Here is a 15,208-nt window from a genome sequence, read left to right on the forward strand (position 1 = left end):
TTAAGAACAATGTGTAACTCCTTCTTGAAAACATTCAATGTTTTGGCGTCAACTACTTTCTATGGCAGAGAAATAATGATACATTTTAAGGCACTTCACATGAATGTTAACAAATCCAATGTTGATAGATATGTTCCTGGGGTGCAATGGCTTTATCCCTACCTCTGAAGCAGTCGACCTGGGGATCGAGTCCCACTTGTTCCAGAGCTATGTAATAACACTACTGAATAGATTGAGTTGGGGAAAAAACAGAGTTGGCAATAAAGAGCTATTTGTTTACTCAGAGTTTGCAACCCACCACCACAGGAAGCGTTTAGGCAAATAACTGCTTTCAAAAGATAACTGGGTGGGTACATATGAGGCATTGGATTAGGAAGGCTGAAATGAGCTGGAGAACTGGATAAAATAAAGGGCACAGAACAAGCCCCAAAACTCCATCAGAGATAATGGGAACTGCAGATGCTGGAGAATCCGAGATAACAAAGTGTGAAGCTGGATGAACACAGCAGGCCAAGCAGCATCTTAGGAGCACAAAAGCTGACATTTCGAGCCTAGGCCCTTCATCAGAAAAGGGGATGGGGAGACGGTTCTGAAATAAATAGGAAGATGGGGGAGGAGGATCAAAGATGGATGGAGGATAAGAAATGTGGTGTTGCAGTGGGAGAGACATCCACTGAGGTTTGTATGGAGGGAGGAGGGTAACTTCTTCAGGTTAGGCATACCTGGAAGAGGCTTCGCAGTGAGGTTAAAATAGTATCAGAGATAATGGGAACTGCAGATGCTGGAGAATCCAAGATAACAAAGTGTAGAGCTGGACGAATACAGCAGGCCAAGCAGCATCCCAGGAGCACAAAAACCGACACGTCAGGCCCAGACCCCCGACCAGGGACTGCGGGGCTTCTTCCAGGGATGCCTGGCCTGGGCGGGGGGGAGTTGCCCTCCTCCCTCCGGATGGGCCTCGGGGGATCTTTCTCCTACTGTGGCTCCACCTGTCTTCACCTCCGTCCATCTTCAGCCCACCTCCCCCTCTCTCCCTATTTATTTCAGAAACCTCTCCCCATCCCCCTTTTCTGATGAAGGGTCTGGGCCCAAAACTCCATGCTAGTGTTTCTACTTGAATCTCTCTATCTCCACCAAACGCTCTCCCTTCAGCACAGAAGGTTCGGGAGGGGATTCCTGCGGACCAGCAGGGGTCAGGTGGGCCGAACGGCCTGTGTTAATTTTCTCTTCGTTCTGTAGTTTTCATTTTCTTTCTGAGGGTGAATGCCACTTCCCACGTTGCTGCAACACAAGGTTTCCACATCGCTTTGGCCCCTTAATTGCGGAAGTGGCGGCGCGCGGGGCCGGGCTATCAATCAATCGGCGGTTGCCCTGGGGACGGGAGCCGGGGTTGCCATGGACCGCGTTCCATGGTGACGCGGCGGAGGCGGCTGCTGCTCCAACTGCTCATGAGGAGCCGGGAGGTGGTGGTTGGCCGCGGCGGTGAGGAACGGGACTGGGCCCGGCGCAAAGCCGAGGATCCGGCTCCGGCATCGACGCCGGGCCGCCTGCTGTTTCTGCCGCCGGGACCCGAGCCTACAGCCGGGCCGCAGCCTCGGGGTGGAGTAGGAGGTGAGCGCAGAGTGTGGGGATGCGGCCTACTTCTCGGTGCCCGGGTATGTGGGTCACCTTTTAAAGGGATGGCCCCCTTACCCTCCTTCCGTCCTGTACCGGGGTGGCTTCAACCCGGGTCTAGTGCTGGGGAGGCGGGGAAGGCCTGATGCAGGACTAGGCCCGGTCTCATGTCTGCAGGTTGCATCATCTATGAAGGGAGGTTAGTTCAGAATAACCCTTCAGGGTAACCGTGGGGGTGGGACACACACGGACACGGATGCACAGCAATCTGAGATAACACGGTGTGGAGCTGGATGAACACAGCAGGCCAAGCAGCATCAGTGGAGCAGGAAGGCTGACGTTTCGGGCCTAGACCCTTCTTCAGAAATGCATTTGCTCCATTTCTGAAGGGTCTCGGCCCTAAACGTCAGCTTTCCTGCTCCTCTGATGCTGCTTGGCCTGCTGTGTTCATCCAGCTCCACACCTTGTTGTCTCAGATTCTCCAACATCTGCAGTTCCTACTAGCTCTCACACACAGCAATCTCTCTGCTTTTATGTTAACACGTCAGTCTAGCAGCAATCTCATCAGTTCTGAGGAAGGGTCACTGGACCCGAAACGTTAATTCTGTTTTCTCCGCCACAGAGGCTGCCAGACCTGCTGAGCTTTTCCAGCAACTTTGTTTTTGAGCCTGATTTACAGTATCTACAGTTCTTTTGGTTTTTAATTTTACTTCTGATTGGTTTGGCTCCTATTGCAAACACAGGTCACTGAGGAAGACCTTTTGCCCCATCCACCAAGACCCTGACGTCAATAAACACAAAGCACTGCGAGTGCTGTAAATGGGAAACAAAAACTGAAAATGCTGAAGAAACTCAGCAAATCTGGTAGTATGTGTTTTAAGACAGAGAAGCGGTTAACATTTTGAGCCCCATGCCTCTTCGTCAGAACTCTGGGGTTCTTGTGGCATAGTGGTTGTGTCTCTACCTCTGAGCCAGAAGCTGTTATAGTAACCAGATACAATGTCTGAACAGGTTGTTTAAAAATCTGTACCAACATCCTAAATACTCCAGATGCAGAACTTAATTCCTGAAATAGTTCCAACTTTTTTAACCATTTAGATTGTATTCAGAGGTCCGATCTGTGTGTTTATTTGAAGAATTTGCTGTTATCACTTCAAAATATAGCTTTTGCTATTTATGTACCTTGTTCTGTTATTGACCTTTTAATTAAACATAATATTCTGGACCGAGTTTTTCCATTTCCCTAATTATGTCACAATTCTTTATCAAGTTGCAAATATGCAGTCCACCCACATTACCTTCAACCATTCTGACAGTTGCACAATTACTTAATACTCTTTCCTGGCTGATTATCAGGGTTCAATGTTGATACATACTAACAGGGTCAGCCCAGGCTTCCCTGACAGCTCATTGGGTCAATACACCCAAGATAGTAATAGGAAAAGAAATTACCCAACACTGATCCCAACTAAAACAGAATGATCCAACCCATTTTGGCTCCTCTTAGTTCTCCATGTTCGAAAAGAATCAGCTGGGACAAAGGTGCAGGTGCAAACATGGGGGCTAATTTAATTCTGTGCTTTGAAGGGGGTTTCAGAACTCATGATGACAGAATATGGTAGGAGAATTGCATCTCCCATCATCATTGTTAGGATATGTGGTTAAGAGTTGCTTTTCTCAGAAATATGGACTGGTCCTCACTGAAAAATGTTACCTGTTGTTAAACTGTTTGGTTTCTGTTTATTAATCCTGCTGAGTGTTAATTGCATAGATATAAATTCAAAAATTGGTTGCACGTTCAGTGTAGAAAATTGGAGACGGATTCGGTGACCTTTTGTGGCACTGGAAAATACTTACAGTTTAAAATTTTCAGAATACAGTAGAATATTTTTCAATCAATTGTGCATCCTTCATTGTTCCTGAGTCGTCCCTTAATTTTTTTTTCCCCCAGTTGGAAAGCTTTTGGCAAGGGTTGAGAGGGCCTCTATTCTGTTGAATGAGACCATCAGCTATATTAAATCGACAGGCCAGGAAGATAAACAGGTCTCAGGTTGGTAGGGCTCTTGCCTCTGAGTCACAAGATCTGGGTTTGCGTCTCCAAGTCTAGAGTATGAGCGCAAGTGTCTAGACTGACATTCCAGTGCTGCACAAGCAGTATTTGCCTCCAGGCAGTGCATTCCTAGTCGATTTCTGTGTGATAAAGATTTCTTTTTGCTACTTTTGCAAATGACCTTGTGTATTTGATCCTTTTATGAGAAGGTTTCTTCCCATCGACTCTGCCCTGACCTGTCATGATCTTGAAAACTTCTCTCAAATTTCTTCTTGGCCTTCTCCTCTCCAAAGTAAAGTTATTTTAGTTATTTTACAGGTGCATTGAGCTTTTCTAAGTACATCAAGGGTAAAAAAAAAACTGTGGAAAGAAGGCCCATTAAGGACCTCAGCAGTAATTTCTGCATTTAGCCAGATGAGGTAGGTAGGGTTTTGGTGTTCACTAATGAGAGGGATGATGTGGTAATACAAATCTACTAGAAACCTGCCTTCAGCACAAAAAAATTAATTAACCATTATTCCATTATCCATTGCTTGTTGGGATCTGATCTTGGGATCATGAACTGTAAAACGGTGGCATGCTGGTACAGCAAGTAAGTAGGAAAACTGTTATCATTTAGTGCAAGGGAAGTTGAATACAAAAGTAGGGTAGTTATGCTTCAATTTTGTGTGATATTGCTGAGATCATAATCTGAACTAATATGCAGAACATTGGTCACCTTAAGGATTTAAGTGGAATCACTTCATTGCAGCTTACTAGATTAGTACCTGGAATGGGCAGGTTGTCTTGTGAGGAAAGGCTAGACAGACTATGATAAACAGGAGTTCAGACGAATAAGAGGTCACTGATAGGAATGTACAAAATCGTACAGGGTCTTGACGAGGTGCATGTGGAAGGAATCTTTCCTGTGTGGGATATCTAGAGCGAGGGGCCCTTTTCTAACACTAATCAGACCTTTAAGACAGCACTAAGGAAAAAATTTGAGATGATCATGAACCTTTGGGTTTGGAACACTCATCTTAAAAAAAGTGGTGAAAGCAGAGTTTTTTTAAGGCAGAGTAGATGGATTTTTGATCAGCAAAGGGTGAAAGGTTAGTTGGAGTCAACAGCAAAGTGGAGATCAGTCATGATCATTTTAAATGGTGGAGCAGACCTAAGGAGTTGGAGTGCCTACAATTCCTAATTTGTATGAAACTTCTGATTAGTCTACAATCATGATTCCGAGCTTCTTGGGGCTTGTCATTTTTGATTCTTTGCGTTGCTTCTGTGCTGATCTTTCTTTCTGTGGCTTCTTTGCTGTTTTCTTGTGAAGATCAATGCAAGCGCATCTCTCTCTTCTCCAGCCTTTTAGACTTTTAACAGTGACTTCAGATCAAAACCACTGTTTCCAGTTTGTTTTTTTTTTATTTGCTGAATTGGTCTTTGCATTGTCTTTTAATACCAACATGGTACATTCAATATTTTTTTGTAGGAATTCATTTAGATACAACGTATTCTTTTCTATATTCGTTACCATTCTGTGTGGTTGTTGCCTATTAAATGTTTTGTTAATGTAGTTTCCCAGGCCTCTGTTCTATCATGGATCCTCTCATTTGCTCTTCTGCATGGATACTGTGTATTGCTTTTCTATCATTGGGCCGATGGGTTCTGGCTTTGACTTTCAAGTCATTTGAGATGATTAAAATGCTACTGCATGAGAATGTCACCTTTGATATGCATATGATTGCTTGCTTGTTTTCACCAGTGAAATGTTTGATGAACCCGCTTCTCACTATGCAACTGTTCTCTTTACCCCAGATTGGAAAGAGGCCTTAACAGAGGCTGTAAACATTCTCCAGTGTGGTCAGGTAGTGGCAGTTCCTACAGACACCATCTATGGAATCACCTGCCTTGCACAGAATTCTGAAGCCATCCGAAGGATTTATGAAATCAAAGGACGGAGTGAGGATAAGCCTTTGGCAGTTTGTGTTGGTCATGTGGAAGATATTTATAAGTGAGTGCAAATAAAGAGCATAGTGGACCTAACAATATCAGAAGGCAATAATAAGATATCACACAAAAGGTTATTATGGAAAAAAGAAGCTGAAGGTGTTGGGTGGTGTGGGTAACCACTTGGCATGGATAAATGATTGGCTTGCTAACAGGCAAACAAGAAGTAGGAATAAATGGGTGGCAGAATGGCCGCTTCAAGTTGGCAGAATGCCCTGAGTGGAATGCTATTATACGGTGCTGGAGTCTCTCAACAGTTTCTAATCTATTAATTAGATAAAGGGACTGAAGATATAGCTAAATTTGCTGATGAGACAAGGATAGGTAGGAAAGGAAGTTACGATGCAGACGTGAGCCTTCAAAGTGGAGTGGATAGGTTAAATGCACAGACAAAGATCTAGCACGTGGAATATAATGTGGGAAAGTGTGAAGTTATCCATTTTAGCTGGCTGAAAATATTTTTAAAAAAGAATGAAATTATCAAAATGGTGAGCGATTGCAGAGAGATCAGAGTGTCTTAATGCATGAATTACAGAAGGTTAGCATGTAGGAACAGAGAGTAATTAGAAAAGGTAGTAGAATGTTATGTTTCATTTCTGGGGCGTTGAATTGCAAGAGTAAGGGGTGTTGGTGAGACTGCATCTGGTCACTGTTCCTACAGAAGGATGTTAATGTGTTAGAAGCAGTTCAGACAAGGTTTACTAGACTAATACTTGGAATGGATTGCCTTGTGAGAAAAGGCTACAGTGGGTTAGGGTTAGAAGAGTTGAAGGTGACTGATTTGAAAAGTGTATGTTCCTGTGGGGACTTGAACCGGGTGGATGTTGAAAAGATGTTTCCTTTTGTTGGAGAATCTAGAACTGGGGGTCAAAGTTTAAAAGTAAGTGGGTGCCTGTTCAAGGCAGATGAGGACTTCTTTTCCTCTCTGAAAGTGAGAGTCTTTGTGATTCCTAAAAAGACAGTGGGTGCATAATCTCTCAATATTTTTAAGGCAGAGGTAAATAGATGCTTGATTACCAAGGGATGAAAGATTATTGAGGAAATGCAGGAATGTAGAACTGAAGTTTAAATCAGATTGGCTACAATCTTACTGAATGCAAGATCAAAGAGCCAAGTGGCCTACTCTTGATCCTTGTCATATGTAAAAGCACTGTTTGATATTTCATTATCCACGTATATGAATCTGTGTGATTGCAGACTGTTCTTTTAATTCCTATTTGTAATTCACAGTACCTCCTTAAATATTCTATTTAGTTTCTCATACTGACATGAGGAAATCAGGCTCTTTGGAAAGGAGCAATGTGGAAGACAGCCTAGGAAAGGTTTTCAAGATGATGAACTAAGTGGGCATTTGATCCAAGGAAATAGGCCTGTGTGAGGAAGGGTTCTAGGAGCCAAAGGATGTAAGCTGCTTGTTAGGTGCAGGCATTCATAGTGAGTAGAATTTCTCAACCCAAAACTTTGTGAAATAGGGGAATCAGTTAAAAAGGATAACAGTAATTTAAGGATTTAAGATGATTTGGAGAGGGGTGTGATGAAGAAAAGAAGGAATTGGATAAATGGTGAAGGAATGGGTGAATGGGGTTAATTGCTCAGAGAAGTTTACTTGTTGGCCTTTGTTAGTAAAATCTCTTATAATTATAAAAGATTAATTAGCCTTTCATATGGAAAATATTAGTCTGTGGATTTTTTTATGGATTAAGGCCTTTTTTTTCCAGGTACTGTAAGGTCACTGTTTCTGATCAGGTATTAAGAGATCTCCTGCCAGGACCTGTAACATTAGTCTTCAAGCGGTCAGAAGAACTGAACAAAGATTTGAATGCTTTCACTGATGTAAGAATGAATTGAATAATCTGTCTTTTGCTTGATAATGTGGCTTTGCTGTATGTTTATTGGAGAACCAGTGAACTCAAATTAAAATCAGATTAATTGAATCATTGTTTAGAATGGCTGTTTCTTGATATTTTCTCAAGGGAAAACACAGGAAAGTGGAGTGGACAATTATTAAACCAGTCATCGACTGGCAGAGAGAACTTAATGGGCAGAAAGGCCTACATAGAACATAAAACAGTACAGCATAGGATCAGGCCTTTGTGCCAACCATGATGCCATTCTAAGCCAATCCCATCTGCTAGCACACGGTCCATATCCCTCTATTCCCTGTCTGTATATGTCTGTCAAAATACCTCTTAAATGTTGCTATGTACTGCTTCTGTTTCTATGTCTTGTGATCTTACGTCCAATTATTGCAGTCACCTTGTAATGCTGCTGAATAAGTTTGTGTCTGTTTTATTTATTTTACTTGTAGTTGGTGGGAATACGTATTCCAAAGCATCCGTTTATTCAGAAGCTTGCAGAGGTATGTGATGGACCTCTGGCTTTGACGAGTGCCAACCTTAGCTCTCAGACCAGTGCGCTGACCACTGAGGTAGGTATTTCTCACTAATAGTGACCATGGCTAAGTCATCTTAAATTTGTTTTGTGTACTTTATCCAGTGGACTACGGGCAGTTGCTATGTTGCAAACAGGTTTCGGCTTGAGTCCGTTAGCAGTCTGATTTGTACACAAATCGGAATACAATACCAAACATTATAAGGTGACTTCGGTAAGTACGAGGAAACAGTCACGTGGCAAATATTCAGTATTAATACAGCCCTGTGCGAGACTATGCTCATAGGTATGAGCATTGGTAAATTAGGTCCTGCCTGTTCTTTTTTATTAACTTTGATAAATATTTATCATCTTGGTTTCTTAAAGCCGTGTCTTTCGTTCGCGACGTTTTGGCTTCTGATAGCCTTCCACTATTGTTCAGTTGACCATTTTTCATTGAAAGAATGTGATAAAGTGTGTGTTAAATGTGGCAGATGAGTTGTTAATTGACGAGTTTGACTTGTTCTTTCAACTTCTAACAAATGTGGCTGGAAGGAAATCGTAGCTCTTAATTAATTTCACCAGGCACAGAATGAAACAAGTACGAGATTATAAAAGACGTTAAGAAATTAGACATTCATAAGACACATTGAATGATTGATTGAATAGCTCTGATGATGGGGCGGGGTGAAGTAGTTAGAAATGGGAAAAACTCGCCCGGTGGAGCTGAGTTAGGTGGTTCAAGCGATAGATTGAACTAATTTGTGATTAAGGAGGTGAACAGGCAATGCCCCTAATTTGGAACTGAGGCAGAGAAGGCCCTGTGAAGAACTGTGTTGAGGAATGGTTAGAAAAATGTTTTGTCTTCTAGTTATGAAGTAAAATGTGAAAGAATTTTACGTAATAGTGTACAAGAAATTAAACTTAAAAAAAAAAGTTTACCTATGTGCTTTTCAAACCGCAGGAAAAGGGGATTTTGAGATGAATTGGTATTAAGCAAGTTGACCTTGGAGCACACATTCATGAAAATAATTATTGACGACAGACTTGGTTTGTGATTTTTCGTTTAGAAGGTAATGGGATGATCTAAATGAGGCGTTTACATAGAGTGAGAGAAACTGTTTCTACTGAAGGAGTAGAACAAAGTGGTATAAACTTAACTTCCAAGGCTAAAGTCAGGGAACAGTTCCTATCATAAAGGGCAGTAGAAACTTGGAGTTCACTTCCTTCAAAAAGCATTTGCAGCTTGGTTAGTTGAATATTTTGAAACTAAATTGCTAGTTTTTTTTTGTTGAACAAACTCACTGTATAAACCCAAAGTAGGTGTATGAGGTAAGCTATGTTCTAATTGAACAGTGAGCCATGAATGATCTCTTCTTTAGTGTGTATTGACTACCTGCAATTGTCTGAATATCGCAAAGAAGTTATTTAAGAGTCGACTGCAAGACGCATGTTGTTTCCCTTATCTACTGCCGTCTCCTGACCTAATTTCTCCTGTTACTGAATTTTCACTCTTATTACTTATAGCTTACAGTGGAAACAAGCATCCACAGATCTATTGATGGCTCAGATGCATTGTTAACAGTTGCCTCAATTAATTGAAAGCAGGATTCCAGCAATCCTATCGAGCAACTTTACTACTGAATACATTGGGCTTGAAGTTTTCAATGTGAGATACTTCTGTCACTTTGTATGTATGTAGTTGTGACATTTTCCATTGCCTAATTTTCTAGTCCATTGTCATGGGTGGTTTTGAGTCACAAGCCAAGTTCTCCCCTAGTGAAATTGAAGAATGTTTGCATTGGTGGGGATAGGATGGAGGATGAATCCGGTTTGGATGTTCCATGTTGGTGTCAGCCCTCTGATTTAAAATATACAAGAGTAAAGAGGAGGCCATTTGTTTCATTGACTGTATGTTGGCTTTTCTAAAGAACGATCCAGTTTCTCTTTAACAATGCAGAGAACTGCGGATGATGGAAATCAGAAACAAAAGCAAAATTGCTCAAATCACAGCAGATTTGGCAGTATCTGGAGAGAAAGCAAAGTTAATGTGTTGAGTCCACTGATCCTTCTTCAGAACTGATCCAGTTAACTTTATTTGCTCTACTCCTTTATTCCTGTAACTTTTTCTTTCAAGCATTAATGTAATTTCCTTTTGGAAGCTTCAGGTTGAAACTATTCACCTCACTGTCAAACAATGTAATACAAATATTAACCACTTGTGTAAATTTTTGTCGTGTTGCCTTTAACTCACGTTGAATATGTGCCCCCTCCTTACTGATCAATCAGCCACCAGAAACTTGCTTTCTTTATTTAAAGCCCTTCAGGATTTTAAATACCCCCTATCAAATCTTTTGGCCTTCTCTGCTCCAAAGAGGACGACACCGTTTTGACCTCATGAATAACCCATCGACCCTGGCACCATTCAAGTAACATCCCCCCCCTCCGCCGACCTCCCAAGTCTTTACAATCTTACCAAAGGTTGGTGCCCAGGATTGGGAACACTGCACAAGCAGAGGCCATGCTAGTGTTTTATATTGTAATGATGGTAACACTTTTCACTATTATGTAATAAGGTACTCCTGGCAATAAACAAATAAAATCAAGGTGAAGCTCCCATTATTGTCACTTCCTCCTAAGAGCACTTTGGCTGTATCAGAATGTCTTTTGTTTTCTCTGAAAGTAATTGGACATTCAGTCACTAATTCTGGTAGTTTTGCCAATTTTTTACCATTAACACGTTAGATTTTGCTGCTTTCAGACTAGACAAATTGAATTGCAGACTTTGGATGTGTATCAGCACTGTAGTGATGCACTCCCATATTCTTGTTTGTTACTGATGTCAATAATTCTCCTTGTCTGATTGGATGTGATGAAATTTATGAGCAGAAAAGAAAATGTTTCAGAATACCAGATTTTTTTTTGGACTTTGTGTAGGAATTTCAGGACCTTTGGCCCTCGTTGGGTCTTGTTGTTGATGGTGGACCGATTGGCAACATGACAAAGCCAGAATGTCGATTGGGATCAACAGTGGTGAACTTGGGCACACCTGGAAAATACAGCATCATCAGACCTGGCTGGTAAGCATCCTTTTTTTCTCTTGTTGATCATTCACTTCCTCAGAGTCATAGAACCCAGAACTCCGTTCAACACTTTGTGCCTTTGCCAGTCCTTGTGGGAGCTTTCCAATTGGATTAACTCTTCTGCTTTTTCCTAGTGTCCTGCAGGTTTTTTTCCATTTCAATTATGTATCCAAATCTCTTCTAAAATTTGCTGTTAAATCTGCTTTCACTGCTTCTTAGATAATACATGCCAGGTGAGAAGAACTGATTTAGATTTTAGAAAAAGCTGTCCTTGATTTCCTCTCTTTTTTAAACAGTCGTTGTCATTAAATTGTCCCTTTGCTGCATCGAGATTTAGTAAGCAGTGTCCTTTCGTGTAGTGGGTAATCAACTTAACTTTATTGATGATTCAGTAAGATAAATCTTTTAATGAAATTCTGCAGTTTGTGAAGAAGTTGCTGAAAAAGTATATAACTGATTATATTTTCTCTCTATTTTTATTCCCCACAGTGCATTTGATGCCACCGTGGAAATTCTCCAGAATAAGCATGGCTTGTCCTTACAGTCATAAAACTGGAGTAAACTTTATTGGATGTGGATTCTTTTTTGATACAAGACAAATCTCTCTGTGTTGAACCCTGTCTCAGCCTGAGTATCTGCTTTTATTGTAAAGTTTGAGTCCAGAGAACTCATCTGTCCCTTATCCTGTTGACTGTACTGTGCACATTTTATCCCCGGTGTGTTGTATATTTCATTTGGTTTGCTCCAAGGTTATTCTTCCATCGTACAGTTTAGGGAAGTAAAAGGCTGTTCCAAGAAAATTCAGGTTATGACCTGAGAACTTGTGCTATCTATTCTCTCACTCTTTGAGCACAACAACAGGAAACATTATTACAGATGAAGTTGAAGACTGAGCTGTGCTCTGGAATTTCCACTTTCATTCTTTTACCTGCCATTCATGAGTTATTACTCTCATTTTCTTGTACATTGTAATTTGCCTGCAAATGGAGTCCTGCACTGGGTGGTTTCTAAAGTTCACTGTCCATTCATGCTGTATTGTTTCAGAATTAGTCATAGGTTGAGGAAATATTACACAGGAGCTTAGTTTGAACTTCGATAATAGCAGTGGAAAACTTCCAATGCATCTTCTACCTCAGGTCTAATTACTCTTTCTTTTATGGTGATGCTTAAAGTGTGCTGTGATAAGACAGAACTTATATTAATTAATTGTAAGCATGGAAGTCCAGATCCAAGTTTATCTTGACTTAGGACAAGCTGAACCTATTTTCCCGTGTTGATTGTAGAGGTGGAGAGCAGGAAAATATCTCTCCTTCTGTCTACAGGAAGTAAGTTTTGAGCTAATCGTTCTTCTTTTTGAATTTGAGAAAGAGGACTTTCTTGTGGCCAGCCCTTCAATTACTTTAATTTTTTATTCAAAAGCTCAGAGATTGGTGATGAGGTTTAGCTGCTGGCATGCATTTTCTCTATTTCTTCTCTCTTATTTGTCTTTTTTTCCCTGTTCGCTCTGTCTCTCTCATACTCTCTTGCTCTCATTCTCATGTTCACATCCTCCCACTCATGTATTCGCTCTCATGCTGCAGTTAATGTTTTGTCCTTTATTGGAGAGAACATGGATCCTGTGCCTTCTGTTCTATTGGTCATCTATTGATCTAGGCCATCTGCATCCTGTCCTCACCTTGACATCTTGCTACTGAAAGTTACGTTATCCCGTAAAAGGATGTTGCAGGGAGACTAGTGCTAAATATAGCAACCTCCGCACATCTACTCCAAATGGTGGGTAGTCCTTTTTTTGGAACTGAAAGCACGGTGTTTGGAACAATGAAGAGAAAGAACAGAATGATTAGAATTGTCTAAAGCTTTTATTTTGACGCTCATTAACCCTCGTCTTTGAACAGTAATCCTAGGTTGTAAATTGAAGATGATATTTAGTGCTGCATGGATAATGAAATATTTTGAATTCTCGGAATTCCAACCACATGTTAATTTCTGAAAAAATTCTGACTTAGAGGGTATTCACTTCTTTTACTTACAAGAAATTCAAATATCCTAAATTTAGATTTGCATCATTGATTTACATTTGTAGTAGTCATAGATGCATTTCAATGTGTAGTGTGAAAGAATACTTTTCAGACAGTCATACACAAATAGAGCAACCAAATGTTTCTGCCTGACCTGCTATAGCTTCATCTCACGTTTAAACTTTATTTCTGAATATTGTTTTGATGTGTACCTGAAAATTACTGGTGCCTTGGTAAAAATTTTAAAATTTCAACAAAAAGATCCAAGTAAATTATTTTAAAAAGTAGGAAATCTCTGAAAGCAGGTTTCCTTGTCATGTTATTTGTGGCTGATGGTATTATTTTTGTGGTTAAGCTAGTAGCTCAGTATTTGTCAACAGAACTTCTGGCTTTCAATTCTACGCTGCCTCTGAACTCGGGCACGGTGAATTTATGTGCTAATTTTTCTTGAACTTTAAAGAAAATAAAATGGTATTTATATTCCTAGGCAGAGGGCTTAATCTGCAGAGAAATTATTTTTGGAATGTATGGACTGTGATGCGTGAATTTTCAAAGCTCCTATGTGACACCCCTTCATATGTCTAATTCTATCAGACAGTGCCAATTTCCCCAAAGAATCATTGCAGAAAATGTTTTAGTGTAGAAACACTTAAGAAGTAGCATCCTAATCAGGATGCAGGCGGAGAAATTTCAGAATTTATGATTTGAAGACTAATGGAGATAGGCAAATGCCATGCTGTAACAACAGCAGCATCCTATAGTTAATTTATGGAGAATGTTAGTAAAGATGGCATAAGCATAATTTTTTTGTTCTGATGGGTACTATAGTGTAGAGCGGAAAGACTATGAATAAGAGAAACGGGAAGCAAGTGTTGTACATTGCAATCATTAACCTTGTTTAAAATTTGGGAGTACATGCCTGCAAGTTTAACATTTAACTTCAAGTTACTATTTTAAGTCTAAAGTCTTTTAAGGGTTTGGGGCAGGTCTAATCAAGAAAATTGAGGCTTTTGCAGAGCAGGTGATATTGGTAAATTAAGTAACAAGTAAATGAGAGATTTGAGGGTTCTTATGGCATAGTGGTATGTCCTTACCTCTGAGCCAGGAGGCCTACATTCAAGTCCTGTTACCTCCAGAGGTGTGAATAACACATCTAAATAGGTTTATTTAAAATATCTAAGTAAGTGTTTAGGGCTCTTCTGCTGCATTGAGTGTCCTTATTCTGTGCGTGGAGGGAGGGAGGGGAGTGTTTGTAGAGAGTTTGTGGCAATGTCTCTGAACAGAGTATTTTCTAATCAAAGTACAACTTGTTTTTCTTTAAAGAAAAATGCTGTCAGGTAGCACAGAAGTAATTCCCTAACACTGAGCCAGGAGGCCTGGGTTCAGATCCCCTCTGCTCCAGAAATGTTTGCTAATGTCTCTGCAAATGTTGATTAGAAAATATCTAAATAGGAGAGGAAGGCTCTTGCAGGCAGTGATAGCGTCCCTTCCTCTAGGAGCAGATGATCTGGTTCAAGTCCCACCTGCTCCAGAGGTATGTCAATATCCCTGAACAATTTACACTGGAGCAGGGGGAAACGCTGAGTTTGGTGACTGGGAACTTGGCGCAAAAGGGAGAGAGGTGCACCTTTCCCTTTTTTCTTTCTCTATCATCAGCCTCTGGGAGACCACAAATTGCAAATGCAAGAGAGGGGTTCAAAAACATTAAACAGTGACAGCACAGAGAAAATAGAAGTCTATCAAATGGGACTGGGAGCCTGCGTGACATGCATGGTTGCCTTGGTAAGTAAGACCAGGTGAGTATTTCTACTTAATAAAGTTTTTTTTTTAAAGTTTAGATTTGGTTCAGTGTTTGAAATATAACAAAGAAGGTAAGGATAGTTAATATTCGCACTAGGTGAAGTAAATTGAAAAAGTTAACTTAAGGGAGCAAGTCATGGCAAGGCAGCTTGGCCCAATGGTATGCCCCTTTTGTGTGTTTTTCTGTTCTATGAAGGGGGAATTAAGATAATGGCAGGGCAGTGGGAACTTAGGCATGGAAACAAGTGAGAGAAGCAAAGGTGGAAATGAATTACAGAAAAATA

General features: G+C 40.7%; 1 protein-coding gene across 1 annotated transcript; it reads left to right on the forward strand.

Moving 5' to 3' along the window:
* The first annotated feature begins 1,247 nt into the window (after positions 1 to 1,247).
* On the forward strand, positions 1,248 to 13,614 carry yrdc (yrdC N(6)-threonylcarbamoyltransferase domain containing). The gene is made up of 6 exons (XM_048558209.2): positions 1,248 to 1,611; positions 5,462 to 5,657; positions 7,372 to 7,486; positions 7,962 to 8,081; positions 10,961 to 11,103; positions 11,596 to 13,614. Exons 1-6 carry the CDS (start codon positions 1,410 to 1,412, stop codon positions 11,654 to 11,656), a joined length of 837 nt encoding a protein of 278 aa, XP_048414166.2. The 5' UTR covers positions 1,248 to 1,409; the 3' UTR covers positions 11,657 to 13,614.
* Positions 13,615 to 15,208: the final 1,594 nt, after the last annotated feature.

The sequence above is a fragment of the Stegostoma tigrinum genome, chromosome 24, assembly GCF_030684315.1.
Source record: "Stegostoma tigrinum isolate sSteTig4 chromosome 24, sSteTig4.hap1, whole genome shotgun sequence".
NCBI lineage: Eukaryota > Metazoa > Chordata > Chondrichthyes > Orectolobiformes > Stegostomatidae > Stegostoma > Stegostoma tigrinum.